Here is a 21,884-nt window from a genome sequence, read left to right on the forward strand (position 1 = left end):
AACTTTATAAAATATAAAAATCGATAGAACATTAACTCTATGATAATATATACAAAATCTGTAAGAATTAAAATATATTCAAGCATACTTTACAACCGGGCTACACTAGGCGTCCCTACTAGCTTAAATAAATACTTTTGTAGTTTTAACAAAAAACTACAATAATATCAAAACGTTTCCATTCAAGCTGAACATCTACAGAATGTCAACATCAATATATTACATATGAATGAGTCCCCTGTGGAATTTCCACAGGTCTTGTTAGTTCTCATTTTCCCTTCATGCAACACATGTTCTCAATCCTCACTAGCTATATTTCAATCCATACATCAGCATGCTGTGTACACATGCTTGATAAGACTTTTCCGTTCCCACTGTTGACAGTGGTAACTAGGTTTAGGACAACAGCATATTCTTTTCATTGTTTTGACTCGAGTGTGTATCTGTTGAGATCATATGCTTTTATAAAGAGTGATGTGGTTCTTGGTTGATTAACTGTGTTGGATATACACTCGAGAGTCAAAACAATGAAAAGAATATGCTGTTGTTACAGCCCTAGTGATAATACTCCGCTGGTTAGTAATGGCAGAAGTTACCTGAACTTACTGTCCATTACTAACTCTTCCAATCACACTCGCACCTGCTCCAATGGTATTACCATGTTAATAAAACTCTGATGGCCTCAATAGCCTTTCCATCCAGATATAGTGTCTCATCCGTCTTCATTATTTTACACTTCTTCGGTTATCCTCTCTCAATCTATGTGTACTTCTACTGTATTTCTTGTGTATCCAATGCTTATACGTAGCACAAAAAAAATTGAATTACCTCCTTTTGACAAATTGAGCAGGAAACCTTTTTTTTTTTTGAGCTTACCAACACTAATGATCATGACACAGTGAACAGTGAAAAAGGATACAAGATGTAAACAATGAAATAGCCGAGCAGCACTTGGTAAAAGTACTGGTCTTTGTATCGAGAGAGAACACGGCCGAGGTTTTTAGCATCATCAATGTCTTGAGGAATTTTGATGAATTGTTTTTCTGAGCTGAAAAGAGAATTGGAAAAAAAAAAAAAAAAAAAAATTAGGGAAAATTGAGAATTTTAATCCAAAATATAAATCAGTGTTATATGTTTTCAATTCTCCATCAAATTTAACTGAGTTTTCTCATTTCTTTTTAAAAACTCATTTTTTTTTTTTTTTTTTTTTTTTTTGCAGCAGCAGATTTATGCATTCACTTAGAAATTTAATTTCTGGAGATTTTCAATGCCATATTTTGATTCTTTGCACAAAAATACACTTATGTCAAATTTTATTGCTTAAAATTGTGTTTTAACAAAGATATGACTTATTTTTAAAGAGGGAAAAATATTCATCCACGTGGACCATAACTTCCTTATTTTTAGCCAGATTTAAAAAATTAAAAAAAGATTCTTTCTTGTCAACCTATTCTTATGTATGTTATTATCAAAATCTTATTAGTAATTCCAATTTTCTGATATGTATTGCAAAGAAAAATAACTAATGGACAAAGTTCAGAGTTTGAAAAGCATACTAAGAAACAGAGTGGTTTGGTCTAAAGATTATGCCAATAAAAGAGTCTTGTTTCTGGATTTACGATTATGTTTTTTTTTTATATTAAATGATTGAAATCATTTAAACCATTTCTTTTTTCTGCAACTTTCAGTGTAATACACCTTTTTCAGCTCTTTGTGGAGTGAGACAGGATATGTCTTGACAGCTGTTTTAAGTCTGAATTCACATTTAGAATTCAACAATAAAATCGGACATATCTTTTCTCTCTCCATGAGGGCTGGCCCCCTCAACACCAGAAAAATGAAAAGAAAAAAAAAGGAAAGAACTAAATAACCAATAGTCTTCTTTGAAAAAGGTGTATTATGTTGAAAGTCTCAGAAAAAATTTTTTAAAACAGGTTTAAATCATTTAATAAAACATTTCATATCATTTTTGGCTTTCAAATTAACCTTATGAAATGTTTTCAAAGACGTGACAACTCACAAACTTATCTTTAGTTGACCTTTGACAACTAAATATTTTCATTTACTACCAAAGTAAAAAAAAAGTTACTAGCCAAACCCACATGATTTTTAGAATATGACATCTTCATTCTGTGACGAATATGTACATCATAAAGATTGTTTCTGTATTTTTTTTTTTAATAAGTGTAATTCTAAATATACAAATTTTATGTTGATACTTGAAGGTATAAATATTCTAATCTTTTCAGATATTTTTTTAAACAGCCTTCGTTAAAAAAAAAAAAAGTATATTGTTCTAGTTTTATTGTTTAAATAATTTAACTTTGTTCGTTTTATATATATAAAAAAAAAACGTTGAAAACATTTTTCATTCAGTAGGGAGCTTTAGAAGATTGTGTGTGAAAGAAATACGAAATACAATCACCAAAAGATAAGCGTTTCATTATTTCTAGTCACCATTTTGAAAAAAATCACTCGCAAATGCGACTGTTTCACTTGCAATGTAGAGCCCTGATTAATAAACCAATCTTGTTCGGAATAAGGACAAAAATCGAAAAATTGAATTTCAAGTAAAACCAATGTTATCTACTTCATGTCACGTCGAAATTAAAATATCCAAAAATTACGAAAAATGATAAAATAAATTATTTATTAATAAAAACTGCTTTGAAAGAAATTGCAAATTTTACTTAAGTAATACATAGGGGGAGGTAACTGCAGTCTGTTTTACAGTCCATTTAAAAGCATCTTTAATTATTGAACTTTAAACAGAGTTATTTCCCTTATTTATGTTACATTCCAAACAAAATAATGGCTGTTCAATGAATCGTGCAAAGTACATTTTTTTTTTTTTTTACTTATGTTCACCTCTTACAAAGCGTATCGCTACTTGGACATAAGGGTCTACTATTTGGAGGCCATCTCTAGGAAAGATTAACAAGATATTTATGTTACATTTAAACTTCTGCATATCAGTACAGCCAGGGAAGAAGGCAGCAGGAAGGTAATTCCAAAGTCTAGCTGTTCGAGAGAAGGAACTATTAGAATAGAAAGCTCTAGCATTTATAGACAACAACAGTGAAGGGGTGAGATCTTATTGCTCAGCGGGTTCGTCGGGGGACATATATGTCGAGGGGGTTCAAGTGAAACAAGTTCATCAGTTTTATGTAATAATGCAGTAATATGTTACTAATTGTGACTAATTATGTTGATAACATTGTTTTCAGACATTATAAATTAAGTATTTAACATTGTTTTTTAGTTTAAATTCAATTTTTTGAGTTTTGTTATTCCAAACAAGCACCCCAGCTTTAGTTTAGATACGTCCAAGCGTCTCTATAAGCTTGGTCAGTCAGTAACTTTGCCATGTTTAGTTTCAAGAGGCATTTTCCTTCATATGACACCCATAAAGTTCTGAATAAATATTTGTTCTTTGGTAATGTGTAGACAACGGCTAAGAAAAAAAAATGTTTGCTGAGTTTTTAGAATGCATCCAACAAGTCTTGTAAATGACATTTTTCTGGCAAAACAAGTCAGATATTCTAAATCTAGGATAGATTGAAACCTGGGTATCCCCAACAGACATGTGCATGATATTTAAATAAAATAGTATTAGCTGTTGTATAACCTATAATTGAGCACTTTGAAAGTTTTCAACTAACTTTTTATATACACATATATATATATATATTAGTGATGGGACGATTCCAATATTTTTCCTGATTCCGATACAATTACCGATTCTGATTCTTTATAAATCTTTAAATAATTAACTATGAAGTTATTTTTCCCAATTATCGTAAAAATACAGGTTAAATATGCAGATGTTTCTCAAGCGTAAAAAATATACTTGTAAGTGATGATCTATAGGTTTTAGGTTTACTATTAGTTAAAAATCAATAAATATTTATTATTTTATCATTACTACCAGCAGTGGAAGATTTTGCTCTTAACAAAAATAAATAGAAAAAGACAATTAAAAGAATCGTTATTGGAATTGGAAAATAGGTACCAATTTTTCTGATACCAATTCCCCTATAAGTTCCAATTTTTTCGATTCTCGATTCCAATTCTGATTAATCAGCGCAACACTAATATATATTATAAGACCTCTAGTAATGTGTAGACACAGCTGTCTAGAAAGAAAATGGCTGCTGAATTTTTAGAATGCATTCAAAAAGTATTGTAAATGATGTTTATGACAATGATGTCATGCAGACGAAAGAAATAACATTCTGACTGTCACGAAACTGGCTGACGATTTTGAAATGATTCAACGGATTGCAAGCATCGATTAATAGCCAATCCTTGGAAGTGTGAAATCTGTAATTTAACATAGGCACTGAACCATTATTCACAGTCAATTGATGGTTGGAGATAATGGTAAAAAGATTAATTTTATTATTTAATACCGAAAATATTATTTTCGGATTGAAGCAAACTTTCCGAACCAACAATTATCTTCATAATTTATGTGGCATACGAAATTCCTTTTGTTTTCATTTTTACATAATTTCAGCAACCATTTGCTGCATCTACACATTAGCCCCTGTTGTTCGTTTTTAGACTTACGGATCCATATTCGGAAATCGTAAATAGATGATGGTCATTATTAAGACGGATGAAAGGAAGATGGCACCGAGGATCATGAAAGCTCGGCTATTGTTTTGCGTTTTGTTGTGGCTGTTGCTGCCTGTGGAAGGGGTGGGTCCTCCATTGCTCGAATGAGAGGGCATCGACATGTCAGAGCTGTCCCCGGCTTGGCGATGAATTGACTGCTGGGACACGGGGTCATTCAAATAGGTACCAGATAAATGCTTCAAATCTGAAAACACAAGAGAAAGAAAATTTTAAAAACAAATTTCTAAACTTTATCGTCAACTAAAAAAATTTTAAATGGTCTCTTGGAAAATTATTCAAAGTGTTCAAGTAAAAATTGTTTTACAAATATTTTAATGGAATATCCTCCAGCTAACTTCTTGTACTTGTGCCCCCTTAACATAAATCTTGACCAATAGCAAAATCCTACCCCTTCACAGAAAACAAATCAAAAGTATTCATGGTTCTATTTTTAAGGCATATTTTTGGCTTGGTTTCTTTTTGAAAAGGAAAGGTTTCATTCTCAAAATTATCAAAGACATTATACCATGCCGAATATATTTAATGGTAATTTCATATTCACTGATTGATACATGAAAGAGGATTTGAGAAATGAAGAGATATATGAACTAGCTGGCAGCCCGGTCGTACAATACGCTTAAACATATTTTAATTTATACAGATTGTGTATGTATAATTACAGCAGAAATAATTTGTGGCGATTTTAAATGGTACCTCTTTTATTGTAAATTGAACTCATAAGAAAAAATTCAAATAAAATGGTGAGGTCCACCCGGGCTTGAACAGGGGATCAGTCAGTGTGTAGTTGGAGGCTTTACCATTAAGACATATCTCCAGATTATAATAAATCTCATTTTTTAAGAAATAATTTGCACAAATTTTATTATCTCCCTTTGCCAGTCTAACTAAAATATTCCCCTGTAAAAAAGCTATTTTTAAAATCGGATGAATTTCTTTACAAAACCTATCTAAGAACACTGCCAGACATATAAATTAGCTTTGTGTACGATTTGCAAAAGATGGTTATGAAATGGCTGAGCCTATGAGGAAGGAACTCTCTCTCACACACACACACACACACACACACACACACACACACAGTGACTTTTTTATATAACAGCAGAGAAGAAATTATAATTTAAATGCTCTTCTTGGTTGTCAGTCTTTATTCATACATTACTATCCCAGTATATCCTACATTGCTAACAGCCTTCTTAAACATTCACTCACACACACACACACACACACAAACTTGAACGCATACTATTTATCATCTATGATTAGTACCAGTGATAAAATATGAAGTTTTAAACAAAACAATCATTTTTGAAATTGAAAAATAGGTATAAAATTTTCCAGTTCCGATACAGATTTAGATGTGTGTGCATGAATTATGTATTTAAGCAGTATTCTTTCATTTAAGCTAACATAACAGCATTCTTCAGCTGGATTATATCTTCTTTTCTCCAACTATTTGTTCATTTGTTTTGTCACCTGAGGATGTCTCAATAAAGAATCAAAAACGTTTGCGATATTTATGGAACATTTAGTATTATTTTTGGAGTTTGACACAAAAAGATTAGAAAACGTGAAAAAATAAGTTATAATAAACAATAGAATTCTGATGTGTTTAACATATACACACACATCTGTGGAAACGTTTTTTCAATTATATTTTACCTTTTATTTATACCAATCCTTAATTTATGAAGCTCAATTTAATTACAGAGCATATAACAAATAAATGACAAAGGTCTACATTCCAAATTTCATGATGTTGACCATCTTACAATTTCTTCCTATAAGTATGTTAACGTACACAATTCTTGAAAGCACCAGTTACGTAATGCAAAATCATTAATATCAATCAATGAATGTTCTGCCCTTAACTCCCCAGAAGAAATAGCACCTATCAATCTATTAAATGAAACTAAAATGCATATAGGCATGACTACAAAATCAAGAACTCAAGAATTGTGAACTTCAACATACTTAAAAGGAATAAATTGTAAGATGGTCAACATCATGAAATTTGGAATATAGACTTGTCATTTATTTATAATAATATATAAAAGGCAAAATGTGTGTTAGTCTGTGCACATTTTGTGTATGTCCGACAAAGACTTTTTTGGGGGGAGCGCTCGTGGGGGGTGGTGTCACTGTTTCTTAGAACTTTTTATATGCTACCTAGATTATAATATCTACGATTTACGAAACGAAGTTGCATGCATCTTTTATTTGGGCAACTTTTACATGCTTTTTTGCGCTATTTCTTGGTCTACGTGTGTTTGTTTGGCTTTTCCGTATCTAAGTGAAACTGAATCTGTAGCAAATGAACCTCCCTGGCACTCGTGCCGGGGATGTCCAGAAAGCAATGAGCTTTGATCAATGCGGCCAAAACCTGTCATATCAGACAGTTCATTTGGACACTCCCCTTTTAATGGGGAGCTAGTTTTTCCCAACATCTTGGGAAAACTGGCTTGCAGCCAAAGTTAAGTCACGTGATGTTTGACATTAAATTCACGCACCTGTCACTTAACTTTTTAATCGTTAAATCAAAACGCTTTTCAGTTCCCGTCCCGTTGTGGCCGAGCGGTAAGATGTCAGGTTTTTGCACACTTTCTTTTTCACCTTCGCGTCAAGGATTCGGGTTCGAGCCGACCTCCCTACCAAAACTTGTTTTTTTCTTTTACACCTCCGAACACCCGGGCAATGCTGGGCACCCATGCTAGTTATATATAAGTTATGAAAATGTTTATGCCAATTAAGCTCACTTGCTATAAATATATTTTCATAACTTACTAGCTCTACTCACATAGTAAGCATTGTTGAAATACTGGCAATCAATACATAAAATATCTCTCCTTATTTTATGCGAATACATGAAATATATACACGAGAATTGTTCCAAAAGTAAAGCCTTCTATATATTTTTTACTCCAAAAGATGTAGAGCTATGAAAACGAGAGTGGTACCATTAAAATGAGCGAGCTTTTGTGCTCCAGAATTTATTTTTCTACGTACTCACCAACATTCTCAATACACTTTTGCCAGAAATTCAATGACATCTCTGCTTGTGATGCAAATCCATGAATGAAGGTTGCTTTCTCAGAATCTCATATTGCCAATATCTGCAATTGGTTTTGAATGCATAAATTCAATACAATTTGCAATCCTTTCTGATCCATTTGAGTGGAATAAAAAAAAAAAAAAAAAAAAAAGGAGGCATTACTTTTCGAATGCTCCTCGTGTGTGTGTATATATATATATATATATATATATATATATGTGTGTGTGTATGTTATACACACAAACCTATAGATGAGCAAAACCATTTCTACAGTCAACTGTTGCCAAGTTTTTTAAAGACAAATGTTTTGCACCGATTCAACTTAAGCATTGTTGTACGATTCAAAATGAGGTTATTTAGTAATTAGCATCTTCGGAACTTCTACACTATTAGGACAAAATTTCGGAAATCGTAATACTGAATTACGCATGATATAATGGTATCTACGTATTCCTCGTATTTTTTAAGTTGATTAAATAAAAAAATTACGAAAATCGATATGGTAGAAAAGTATTTATTAAAGAAAATAAAAAATAGAATTTGATGAAAACGATTATAAGACACTGGAGAGTTCAAAAGGGAGGTAATTTTCCGTTTTGATTTAAACAAGATGGCGGCAATTTTTTTATCTGCTAACATGATTAAAGTTGTTTTGTTTAATAATGAATTATTAAACAAAACAACTTTAATATTAACAGTCAGGTAATTTCGACTGCATAATTTGGAAGCTACCATTGTAATTTATTAGAATTGACAAAAAAAAAAAAAAATCCAGTTGAAACCATTTTTTAAAAAAATTAAAACTCCATTTATCGACTACAAAATCTCATCCCAATTCTGTAATAGCGCCGGATCTTTTTATAGTAATACAAATTTGGTACTTATTTGATGCACAATGAAAATTGAAACTACAAATGTGATGGCGTTGGCCTAAACTCTGATTTCGACTCACAAAACGTTAAACCTGATTCAACATAAACTCAGATTAAACACGTATGTAAATGAGATTTATATTACTCAATCCATAGCAGTCAATAAGTGTCCAATAAAAATCATTATCTTTGATGTATCTGGAGCCTGTCCAAGAGGTCGACCTAGGAAGAGTGGAGTGATAACATCAAGCAGGATCTGAAACATAGTTTAACAGAAACATTGGTAATGAATTGAATCAATTAGAGAGAAGCCATTCGACCAAATCAATGACCCAAACGTCCAACCCTCGAACTCGAGGAAAACGCAACAATAAATGTGCAGTAGTAATAGGATATATTTAGTTCTCTACCACTGCAAGAACTGTGACACCAGAGTCAGAAAGTGGGATTAAAAAGTCAGCACTACCGAGGAGGGGCACTCACACTTGCAAAAGTGCCTGGGTAGCCCCATCAACATCCCCTGGTAAGTGTGCTTAAGGCAATTAGCAATAAGCTAACCCCTTCTTGAATATTGAAGGCAAAACGTAGGAGGGTCGACCTCCTAGAACTGCACAGAAACAGCATTACACTGCAATCAATAGGGATGAAATCATTATAGGAATGGTCTAATCTCGGTTGATTTTTTGCCGGTCGTAGTAGTAGATTATCCATGAAAATGATACAGAAGTAAACAGACTGGATTTTTTTATGCAAGACGAATTTCTTTAATATATGATTTTTTTTTTTTATTTTATTAACTCAAAGTGGAACAAGTAATTGTAGAGGTTTTGATTGATTGAATTGTTTTTATCATATATCGGTTGAAACTGAATGGCCAAATGATTCCCCACAAATGTTAGGGCCAAGGGAGGCAAGTTTAAAAAAAAGAAAAAAAAAGACTCAATTGCATATGCACCAGCCTTCATCAGCCTGCACACACTACATGCACTAACAAAACAAAGGTAAACCAACACACACATGCATAATGCCACACTGCAAAATACTCACATACGTATATTACTTATAAGCACATATTCACATGCTTATGTTGGGCACGTGCCCAGCACAAGGGAGGTAACTTCACAAAAAAAACAAACTCCCCCCTGCATTGTGTTTAATGGCATATCAACCCTTTTTCAAGTTATTTAACGCTGAATCTAGTAATTTTGGAAACAGTTTTTATGCTTAAAGTTTTTTTGTATCTTCAAGTATTTTTTCACCACATTTAGTTTGATTGTTTGGTAGAAGAAAATTCTTGTTTTTGTTATTGACTTTGCAGAACATAATTGAGTTTTGCAAAGAGAAAGGAAAACAACTTATTTTTAAAACTGCCGATTCCTTGAGGATGGAATACTGCTGCCATATCTGGGCAAGAGCTGCTAAAAACAGTCTATCCTGCCTTGACAGAGTACAAAATAGACTTTGTGGCTTAGTGGGGGATGCCCTTTTCTCTTCCCTGCAACCTCTCTCCCACAGAAGAGACATTGCAAGCCTATCTTTGTTTTATCGTTATTTCCATAGAAAGTGCTCGTCTGAGCTCCAATCTCTAGTCCCCCCTCACCAATCTTTTATGAAAAACACCAGTTTAGCTGAAACCATTGTCAAAAATTTTCCCCACTCTTTATCTGTGCCTAAATCAAAACGTAGATTCCATGAACAAAGCTTCTTTCTTAGAACTGCACGCTGCCTGCTTCCCTCCTGACTACAACCTGGATGTCTTCAAGTCAAACGTAAACAAATTCCTGATGAACCGCCCCCTTAAGTAGACACTTTTATTAAATCCCCACACTAACATACTGTACATGAAATAACCCTTATCCCTGAGTGGCTTCCGGGCCTTGATAAGTGGTGATCACCTTGTAAAAAAAAAATAAAAAAAATCCAACTCAGACTTTTAGCATTTTTACAAATCCCCATCAAACTCCTACCAAAACCTCCGACTCAGAGTTCAAGACTCCGCAATCCTACTAAGAGCAGATATTAATCTGTGAGTTCAAACCAGATGAAAAATAAAGATTTTCAGTTATTTTATAACTAAAATTCTAAAATTTCAAAGTTATCTTGCATGAGACATGTAAAGAATTTTTTTTTTTTAGATAAATTGATACTGGCAGAATGCCACTGACTGGTAAACTGGTGTGAAAAAACAAAAACAAAATATCGTCTGTTGCATGCGTCTACTTGATTTTCGGCTAATTCTAGAATAAAATATTTGTTTTACAAATGATTGCTTTAATGGCAGCATTTATAGGTAATTAGGATTGTTAATGCATTCTTATTGTTATTGCATACACATAAAATGTTTTTAGCAGAAGAATTATTTTGACAGCATTTTCTTATAAAGCCAAAAGTTTTTCTGATAAAAACCAAACTTCCATTTTTTGTGATCAGTGCCATCTATCGTCTAAAGTTTACCGCTGAATGGTAAACACTGAGCAACATCCAAACATTTGTCCAGGACATTGCTAAACTTATTAATAACGAAGACGCCAGCAAGGCAATTGGCCCGGACAACCTTCCAATGATAGTGTTTAAGAACTGCAGCCAGAACTAATTCCTATTACAAACATTACTTAAAGGAGAAATGATTCCCATCAATTGGAAAACCTTGTCAGTTTGCCCAGTATTTAAAAATACTGGAGAATGGTCTTCTGCATCTCAGTACAGACTAACCAGTCTCCTGTATATTATGAGTAAATTGTTTGAATCTGTAATAAATAAAGTTGTCAACCATCTCAACAAAAACAATTTTAGTAACAAGCAATATGGATTTCTTTCTACAAGATCAACTGCTGATGAACTGGAATATCACAAAGGAATAGAGTCACTATTCATGGAGTCTTTGTCTTTAGAGCAAGAGCTCTCGACATGTCAATAGCCTTTGATAGGGTTATGATAACTATGATTGACCTGCATCCATTAAGTGCTAGAAAGTAAGAAAACAAAAGATGTAGGAAATAGATTTATCAATAGACAATTGACAGAAATGTGTTTTTAACATAAACAAAGACAAAGTGAGGGGAGATTTAAATTTGGGTGTGATGAATGACGATAGGAAAAGGACTGAACAATAGATAGAGATATATTTAGCTTTATGAAGCTAAGGAGTATCATGAGGTGCAACAGCCAATAAGTTTTTATCAACAGTAGAAACAAGAGAAACAATGTATGGGTGACAAAAGGCAGCTTACGATTGACATTGCAATAAGATAAAAGTTGAGTTGGGCAGTTCAGGGCTCAAGACAATTGGAGACAGATTATGGCTTGGGTCAAATTGGAAAAGCTTTGGGAGATCAAGATGAACTGACGGCAACAAACGATCTCAGCCTCAACAAGATGTAGATGTGAACCTTAGCACATAGACACATGCACACCCAGAGTCCAACTGACATATATGTGGGCTATCAGCGTCTGTGTTTTTCTTGTGTTTTGTTTTATTTTTCTACTTGTGGACCCGTGCTTCTCCACTGATAGTCACCAATGTGAAAAAGACAAGGAGGACACACCCAGAACTGGAATGATGAAAGAAAAATTCACGGCAAACAACATTAGGGTGGCAAGCTGTCGATGGGGCCACGTGGTGTCACAGGGTTTGGCACAAAGATTTGCATTGCTATGTAATATCTTGAAATATCTTTTCAACCATCAAATCTTTTCTTTCATATAAGTTTATAAAAATAGTCAATGGGCAAAAATCCGAAACACATACTATCAACGTCGGATCTATTCTGGTTCCAAACCTTTTCCTGATCATCAATGATCAAGAAAATCATATTTTAAGTTCATTCATTCGCATTTATGCAGATGACACAACTTCAAAGAGCATTAATGCTCAAGATCTGTTTCTCTTTCTTCTGACCTGGAGCACATTGTGCTATAGATAAAAAGGAGGTTAGTTATTTTTTATACATCTAAAATCAAGCTCCAATCTTCATCTTGCCCCAGTCGAAATAACCCTCTCTTTTCTCTTTAAGAAGTTGTTACTTTGATAAGCTCCTAGGATTGACTGCAAATGGAATACTTACATCAACTAAGATCGCTGGAAAGATGATTGGATCTTTCTACCGCTCCAGAGAGTATCTCACTGTAGCTGTATCTATAAAAGTTCAAGTACATCCAAAGATGAAAGACTATTGCTACATCTGGGGAGGTGCTCCTCAGAGCACTCTTTCCTGCCTCGACAGAGCACAAAACCGAGTTCGAAATCTAGTGGGCACTGCTCTCCTCTTTTCTCTACAGCCTCTTTCTTGCAAAAAAAAACCCCAAAAAAACTTAATCTTTCTCTACTTGATTACCATTATCAGTCATTATTAAGATTAAGCATCTTGAGTGACAGTACAAAATCGACTTTGCAATCTAATCAGGGATGATCCCTTCTGTTCTCTACAGTTTCTTTCTCACGGAAGAGACGTTGCTAGTCTTTATCATTTTTATAGTAAATGCTCAGCTGAACGTTAATCTATGGTTTCTCCTTGTAAAACATTTACAAGAACTCATCTAGCCATAAAAACTGTAAATATTTTTTTTCTGCAAAGAAACTTTGCCCATGGAATTTTTGTTTAGTGTTAGGTAACACTAAACAAAAATTCCATGGGCAAAGTTTCTTTCCAAGAACAGACTTTTAAACCCAAATACTTTCTACTAACAATCGTTTATTAATTTATACTGAAAAGAGCAGATAAGTTTTTGTTTTTAATAAAATAAATTTAAAAAATTTTTTTTATGGAAATTGCTCCAGACAAGATGTAAAGTCACTTGATGTAAAGAGCTAACAAGAACGAAAGATGATTATTGCAAAGACAAGAGATGTTTATTGACCTCGGTCTTGAAAAAAAAACAAGGTTATGTCTAGGAGAAAAAGTCAGTGTTCATTTAATAATAAATACTGCAATGGATAATTCTGATTTTTGCCTCCCTCTCAATCAGAGATATTCATTAAAAATAATTACTTTTATTTTCCATCTAGAGTTAAACATAAAAGATTTCAAATTATGCACTATAACTGATATATTTCAATAAACATGCGTAGTGTTTGTATGCATGTGGATTAAGAAGGATTTAATCTGGCCTTGATATTTCGATTTTATTCTCTGGATTTACAAGGATTATCTCTAGTTATTGACATTAACATACAAAAACGAAATACAAGAAGTTTAAGATTTGTTTTCTCACTTTATGACTGGATTCACCAATGGTTGCAGTTGATGACATTAATGCAATATTATTTGCTAGTGAGACTTTGTAGAAATTCCATGAGATTTTCGATTTTAAGTCAACATTGGTGTAATTATTCATCGGACTACTGTCCTCATCTTGAGTGTGATTTTCACAACGTTTCAGTCGAACTTGGGAATGTTCCCAAGTTCAACAAGATACACCTGAAGAAGGTCGGAGGTTATATCGACCTAAATGTTGTGAAAATCACACTCAAGACGAGAACAGTAGTCTGAAGTATAATTATACAAATAACCAATCCGCATCTCAAAAATTCAGAAACGTTAAGTCAACATTGTTTGCTCTTTCTAATTTCTGCTCTGCTTACGAGGTGAAGGTGACAAGAAGGATACGGTTCCTTCTGATTAATGATTATCTTTTGCTCAGATAATGTGAAAGCCATTGCCTTCTATAACATTTAGAAAGCCATTCTTAACATGTGAAAAGGGGAGAGGCTTTTTTTCTAAACTATTCTGAACTTTCACCAATTTTTTTTAAAAGAAAAAATATTTTTATTGTAAAATGTTTTTTTGATAAAAAATCTGATTGTAAAAAACAAAAAAAAAAACCCTAAAAAAAGAAAAACAATTTGGTTGATTATTTGTTACGTTGAGAATGGCTTTCTTGTCTGCTTGACTATATCTAATTATTAGGGCTATATGACGACAGCATATTCTTTTCCTTGTTTTGATTCTCAGGTATTTGTCCATTGATATCTTATATGATTTCATGTAGAGTGATGTGTTTCTCGGTGGATTAATTGTGTCTACTGTGTTGGATATATACTTGAGAGTAAAAACAATGAAAAGAATATGCTGTTGTCGTAGCCCTACTAATTATCCAGTCAAATGGACAGCAGAACCCAAAAATCAAAAAGAGCACACAATCTTAATTATAACCGTGCTTTCTACATCAATCTGTATACTTTACTCTTAAAAAAGTCATATTCCTTTAAAAACAATTACCTGTCGTGATCAATATTAAGAAATGACTTGTAAAAATAACATTTTTTCTTTTTGCTTTTGGAATCACTACTATATATTTGGTGTATAATCGCTGGACAACAATTTTTTGTTTTGAATGTTGTCGAGATTTCTACTACTGATTTACGGTATTTTTGCACTGCCGGATCAGAAAATGGCACCCATTTCTCTCCATCCGGTTAGGTTTTTGTGCAAAGTTGATTTGAAAAAAAAAAAAAAAAAAAATTAAATAAATAAAAAAAAAATAAGACCATATGACAAAATCGATTCCATTTTTGTAGCATTATCAGCTGATTTTTGTCAACACATCCTAAATATCTTTTTAAGAGAGAAAAAAAAATGTTTTACCAAAAACATATACTGATTACACAATAGAAACATTGATTACTCGAAACTGAATGGTGTGCATTAATAAAAGGTAATTACGTGTAAATTTGCTTCATCATTGGTAAAACTTCAGGGCTTAAAATTCCTTTTTTTTTAAACTCCTGGAATGCTCAGCAGCAGGGAGGTCTCTCTTAAGATTCCAACAGTAGTCAGCCATCATAACTGCATCCCAGCGACCCTGATACCTAATCTCCATCTCTTTCAGACCCTGATGGAATCTCTACCCCTGCTCGTCACTCATCGAACCCAGGTTCTCAGGAAACCGGTCCATATGTGAAAATAGGTAGTGCATCTTGATACTCATGTTGCAGCCCAGGTTTCTGAAAACAGTCATCATGTTGTTGACAAGTTCTGCATAGTTTCTGGCCTTATTATTGCCAAGAAAGTTCTTCACTGCCAGAATAAATGCCTTCCACGCTTCCAGTTCCACTTTGTTCATTGAGGTTTTGAACTATGAATCTTTGATGCACTGCTGGATCTGAGGACTGTTAAAGATGCCAACTTTCAACTTCTCCATGATCAATTCTGGAAAAGCCTGGCACAAGTGAAGCAGTCACCACCATTGTCCAGAGCCTTTGATTACCGAAAACTGTTTGATTAAGCCGAGCTTGATTTACAGAGGTAGGTGGGAGTGTTCTGTCTCTGTCTACCAGAGGGTCGTTGATGATATTCCTTTCTTTGCAAGACACTAATTCCTCCTGCACAAGTCAGTTCTTCGTGTATGCTGAGCACCAATTTTTAGAAGATTTTGAGGTTTTATGACTTCAAACTGATCCCTTTTAAACATAGTCACCCAGAAATATCAATCTTGAATACTTCTTGTGATTATGTTAAAATGTTTTTGATTACTGATGAGGGTATGCCCCCAATGATTCCGTCAATCTTACTTATAACTTACGGTTAGGACAATCAACCAATCAGAAGCCTTCAAATTTATTATTAAAAAATATCGAATTGAAGAGCTATATGTTTTGGTTTCGATTCTAACTGATGGTTTTTTTTTTTCTTAAACTTTTGAAGTCACTACTATATATTGGGTACAATATAATGATCAATAGAGTATGGACTCTATAATAATAAATACAAAATCTGCATAAATCAAAATATGTTTAAGTGTATTTTATGACCAGGTAATGCCAGGCAGCCTGCTAATTCTTTATAAAACAATATTCTGTGTTTTTTTTTTTTTTTTACAATAAATATACAATATTCTTCGAATCAATAAAATGAAGGTCAGTTTTTGAAATGTACCCATTCAAAATTGTAACATTATAGTTGACAGAATGACAATCTGATTTTGGAATCATGAATTTTAAAATAGGTAAAGTCAGAATAGTTTACCTTAGTGACATCATATTAATCACCATCTTTGTTGATCGGGCAATCTTTTTTTTTTATGCGTGTATGGATGATAAGGTATATATAAGCATAAAATGCCAAAACAATGTTTTGACTGCTGTGTTCCACTGGGGACATAGGCAAGTGGATAAAAAGGTACTCGTCAGGGGATATTATTCCAATGTGATATTTCTCTTTCCTATCAGATGTGTACACAGAATGATGTGTCGAAATAAAACCTTAGCCAGTAAGGATTTGTGTTGCATGGATTGGTTGGTTGGTTGTTTTACGGCATATGAACCCTTTTCAGGTTATTTAATGCCAAATCCAAAGATTTTGAAGAAAAATTTTTTGAATAGAATATATTTGTTGTTTTCAAATCAGTTTCTATTTAACCCATAGTTGGGACCCTAACAGGTACTACCACTCTGGGTCAGAGTGGACCTGGGAGCAATGGCAATTAAAGGGTGGCTCCACACTCCTCAAAGCCCGCAAGCTGGGGACTCACCACTGGATATAGTTTAAGGTCATATCCAGGACCGTGTTGCATGGAAAGAGAAGACATGAGAATCATATGATGGATGTGTAATGCAGGTCTTCAAGACAGGCTTAGATCTGACGACCTCAGAGGAAAACTAAATCTGGACAATATAGGAAGATTGTGTTATACATTTTTTTAATTTCTTGGAATATACAAAAAACACAATAGAAAAAAAAAATTAGGCACAAGGTTACTCAAAAATTGGGTAGTGGGGGGGGGTCCTCCTCATCACTGTACCTTTTATTGATTTATATTAATCTTAGTTAGGGTTATCATATGGCATAATCATGTTGACACACTGGTTCCTATCAGATCACGGAAGTTAAGCAATGTTGATCCTGGTCATTACTAAAATGGGTGACCAATTTGGGAATTCCAGGCGCTGTATGTAGGAGGACGTCGGCAAAAACTTAATGTTATCTCCCTTAACGGGGATATACATGCAACTGGGGACCACTTGTGAATTTCATACTCACATGGAACTTCCTCCTTTGGGCAAAGTTGGTTAAACCCGAATAGAGTTAGTGCCGTTTCACATACACACACACACACACACACAGGATTATCATTCACCACAATACTAAAAACACACTGGAGGTGGGGGTCGTCCTACTTAAGATTTCCTGAATCAGCACATTTTTTTTTTTGATCGCATTGAAAGAATAGATGAGAGTTTTTGGATTGGTAGATGTAGAACAGTTGAGAAAACAAGATCAGTTGGCAGGGGAAAGCCAAGAGAGGCCGATATAAAGTTGGAATTGAGAAAAAAAGCCGGAGGATTTAGTTTAGAATTTCTAAAATTGTGCAACACATGCATGCAATAAAATAGATGTTAATCCAAATTCTATGTATGATGGCTGAGATTATGGTTAGAGAAGGACAAGCAGAATTATCTTATAGATATTAGTTATGAAATTAAATATTTATTTTGGTTTTAAAAACTTCAAACTACATAATTACAAAAGAAATGAAAAAAAAAAGAAATCATTTGAGTTTTGTGCTGTGGATTAGAAGACAATTTAAAGTTGAGTGTAAGTGCAGATCATACTGACCGACTGCACTGTCCAAACTCAATGGAGTTACAAACAATCGTCCATCTTGTCCTGAGAAGAAAGAAGTTCAATCAAATCAAACCCATCATTCAAATATTAAAGAAGAGGAAGTTAATATAGAAAGAACTGAAAAGAGGGCAACGAAACAATGGGAGACGGAGGGGGGGGGGCAAGAACCAAAGGATAGCAATGAAAGGAAAGGGAAGGACAAGAACCAACAAGGAGGGGGCAATGAAGAGAAGGGAGAGACAAAATCCAAAAGAGGTAATGAAACGAGGGGAGAGATGAAGCTACAGAGGCAATGAAATGAGGGGGAGGGACAAGAGCTAATGAAAGGAAGAGGGAAGACGAGAACCAACGTGAGGGGAAGGCAATGAAAAAGGACAAGAGCCAAATTGATAAGTAACAGAGTGAACATGAAGATCTAAATATATATACTAGCAGATTTAACCAACATTGGCTAGGTACCAAAACAATAAAACTTAAGAAAAATATGAATTTCCTTGTTCTATCTATTTTTAGTCGTGTGCAAGCGACTCTATAAGTTGGTCCGTCTGTCCGCCGATCTGTCCGTAACACTTTTGTGCTTGGCCTTTTTGGTTAAGATCAAAGGTCTGTTGTTAATAGATGCTGTTCTTAGCTTTTTAAGCTTTTCTTGGCCTTTTGGCCAAGATCAACGTGCAGTATCTGTTCTCACTACATGCTGTACTTATGTTTGTAACTTTGTGATATAAAATGGGGGATTACTTCTGTATTAATTTAATGTAAAATGATCACCCACTTTACAACCAGTCACTCTCAAAGCCATTCAAGTCATTCTCCAGATCATTCAGGTTGTTTTTGAAGGATTCCAGTTATTTTTTAAGCATTCAAGTCATTCTTAAGGTCATTCAATTCATCCTTAAGTTCATTAAAGTCATTCTAAGTCATTTACTTTTTATTTATTTAAGTCATTTCAGCCCATTTTTCGGTCATTTTAGTTTATCTTTAAGAATTTCATGTCAATCCTACATTCACGCATTCATTCATTACACGAGAGCACGCGACTAATGGCTATCCGCCTTGTTATGCAAAATAATAGTACAATTCTTTTACAAAAAGGACAATGTTTACAAAAATGATTCCTAGAATTAAGAATAAAATGATCATAATGGTTTACGTGCGATTAAATAAAATAAGTCAACCATATATTAAACTGTAGCTGTACTCATCCGGTGTTATCCAGGATCATGACTTGAATCTTTGACTATTTTTTGTAATATATATGATTATTATTTGATGTAAATAGCTGACATAAGGATTTGCTAAGAATTTTAACACCAGTTTAAATTACATGCCATTTGACTGTTTAAATGGCTTCAAATTCCTGTAAAATAATGAGGGTCACAAAGGGATTCAGTTTTGCTTTTTAATTCTTACTATTAACCAAAGGTTAAAATGGTTGACTTATTTACAAAGAAACTAAAAAGCATTCTGATTGATTTAGTTTTGTACCTATTTACTATGCCTCCCCACGGGACAGAGTTAGACACTAGGGTCGTTTTTGTAATTAACTTCTTTTGAATTCATGTTATGCCATTCAATTTGATTTGAATTAATTGAAAGTCAATAAAAATGTGTAAGTCAGAGAGGCGAGAAACACAGGTACACAAGAAGTGGTCACACAATTTTATTAATATAGCGATTGTAAGTGGAATTAAAATAAAGTATTTAAATATTTTCAATATAAACGTAAAAAAGTATTCCAATTATAAAAACAGGTTTGATTTTCTTATATTAAAATTAAAGTATTGAATCAAATTATTGATTTACCCCCTCAAAAAAACAGAGCACATCGATAGTTCAATCCACCCCACTTTAAAAAAAAAAAAAAAAAAAAAAAAAAGGTCCAAATATCTTCATTTTGTGATGAGTATATATGCAGCAAAGATTTTTCTGTGTTTTCCATATTTTGTTTTTTTTTTTTTTTAATTAGGTTGAACTCTGGACTAGCACCATAAAAACATTCTTTATTAATATAATGCGTTACAGTTTTTGAGAAACATTACTTTCCTATTTAAAAAACCGGAAATAGTCATCAAGTAGACAGTTTCTATTTTACTACCAATTCAAATAGGTTTTGCAGCGTTCTCAGATGGTTGTTTTCAACCGTTTTTTTTTTGTTTTAAACATCTTAAATCCTTCAGCCCCACCGCATTAAACATGAGGAAGTTGTCTTGTTAGACTATCAAATTCTGATGTCACAATCATGCAAATAATTAAACTTTTGTAAGCAATCTCTTAATAGCACAACTTACAATGGCTTCTAGCTAAGATCTTCATAGACCAATTTAGTAGTATCTAGGGCATCAGACAAAGTGATAGAACAAAGAAATATTAAGCGCCAGCTGTTTCAGAATCAATAGGTTTACTATAGTTTTATAACAAACAATCTTTCTTATATTAAACTAGCCCGGCGTTGCCCGGGTGTTTGGAGGTGTGTGCTAAGCAAAAAAAAAAAAAAAAAAAAAAAAGTTGTAGTAGGCAGGCAGGCTCGAACCTGTGACGTGAAGGTGGAAAAGAAAGTGAAAGAAAATCTGACGTCTTACCGCTACTACTCCATGAACCGACCGGAAGTTTGGAATGTCAAAATTAGGCAAAGTCAATCCAACGGATACGATGACTTGCAAAAATGGCTCGCAAAAAAATCAACCCCTCTTTCTAGAAAACTGCCCAGTTGAGGATGAAGGAATTAACGCTTTTGGCCAATTTTTCAATATTTGCCGTCTGAGACGTCGAGCTTCAAAGCAATACCAATCTCATAAAAATCCGTCGCCTCTGTCGAAAGTTTTAGGCAGACATACATACATACATACGTACATTTCAACAGACAGATGAGATTTATAAAATAAATTTTTTATAAAAGCAATGCCTACATGTGTGTACGACTGCCCCCCGTATATTCATTAAGAAAAATTGTGATAAGATTTGTTATCTATGAACAGGCACTGCTTATCAGATATGTTGAACATCTAATCTTATATATAATTATTTTGTTGGGTCTTCAAAGTCAGACCCAAATAGCATTTAAGCTGACGAACCTAACTGTTTTTCACTAAACTTATATTTGTTATTGTACCCTATTATTAACATAGTTGCAATTTATTTTTTTTATTTCTTAATTTGGCTCAGATGACTCGTAATCTGGAACATTTTTAATAAATCACCTGAAAGTAAAAATCAGTAAGGGAGGATAACTCTTCTTTATAAAATAGAATTTGTCATCCTTAGAACTGGCATCAATTGAAATGGATGGCTCTTGTCTAGGAGAAGCCCCGTGTTTTGACAAGCTTCTGGATTTGTCTTTTACTCCTGATCTGAAATGGAACACGTACCATCAAGTCTGTTGCCAAGGTCGTTGGAAAGATGGTGGGATCCTTCTACCGCTCCAGAAGATATCTCACTACTGATGCAATTCTCTATCTATATAAAAGCCAAGTACGTCCAAGGATGGAATACTGCTGCCATATCTGGGCAGGAGCTGCTAAAAACAGTCTATCCTGCCTTGACAGAGTACAAAATAGATTTCGTGGCTTAGTGGGGGATGCCCTTTTCTCTACCCTGCAACCACAGAAGAGACGTTGCAAGCCTATCCTTGTTTTATCGTTATTTCCATGGCAAGTGCTCGTCTGAACTCCAATCTCTGCCCCCCCCCTCGCCAATCTTTTACGAAAAACACCAGTCTAGCTGAAACCACTGTCAAAAATTTTCCCCACTCTTTATCTGTGC

At 33.8% G+C, this 21,884-nt stretch overlaps 1 protein-coding gene and 1 pseudogene across 1 annotated transcript in view; one reads left to right on the plus strand and one right to left on the minus strand.

Moving 5' to 3' along the window:
• LOC145266419 (transmembrane protein 41B-like) overlaps positions 1 to 21,884 on the minus strand; it is a 96,332-nt gene that overhangs the window by 35,622 nt on the left and 38,826 nt on the right. The window contains exons 2-3 of the mRNA XM_080122084.1: positions 4,573 to 4,825; positions 920 to 1,048 (exon numbers count right to left, since the gene is read on the minus strand). Coding sequence (XP_079978210.1) covers positions 920 to 1,048; positions 4,573 to 4,825 — 382 coding nt within the window. The remainder of the gene's footprint in view (positions 1 to 919; positions 1,049 to 4,572; positions 4,826 to 21,884) is intronic.
• LOC145266773 (U2 spliceosomal RNA) lies at positions 18,764 to 18,909 on the plus strand (annotated as a pseudogene).

The sequence above is a fragment of the Euprymna scolopes genome, chromosome 41, assembly GCF_053919585.1.
Source record: "Euprymna scolopes isolate OS-2025 chromosome 41, ASM5391958v1, whole genome shotgun sequence".
Taxonomy (NCBI): Eukaryota; Metazoa; Mollusca; class Cephalopoda; order Sepiida; family Sepiolidae; genus Euprymna; species Euprymna scolopes.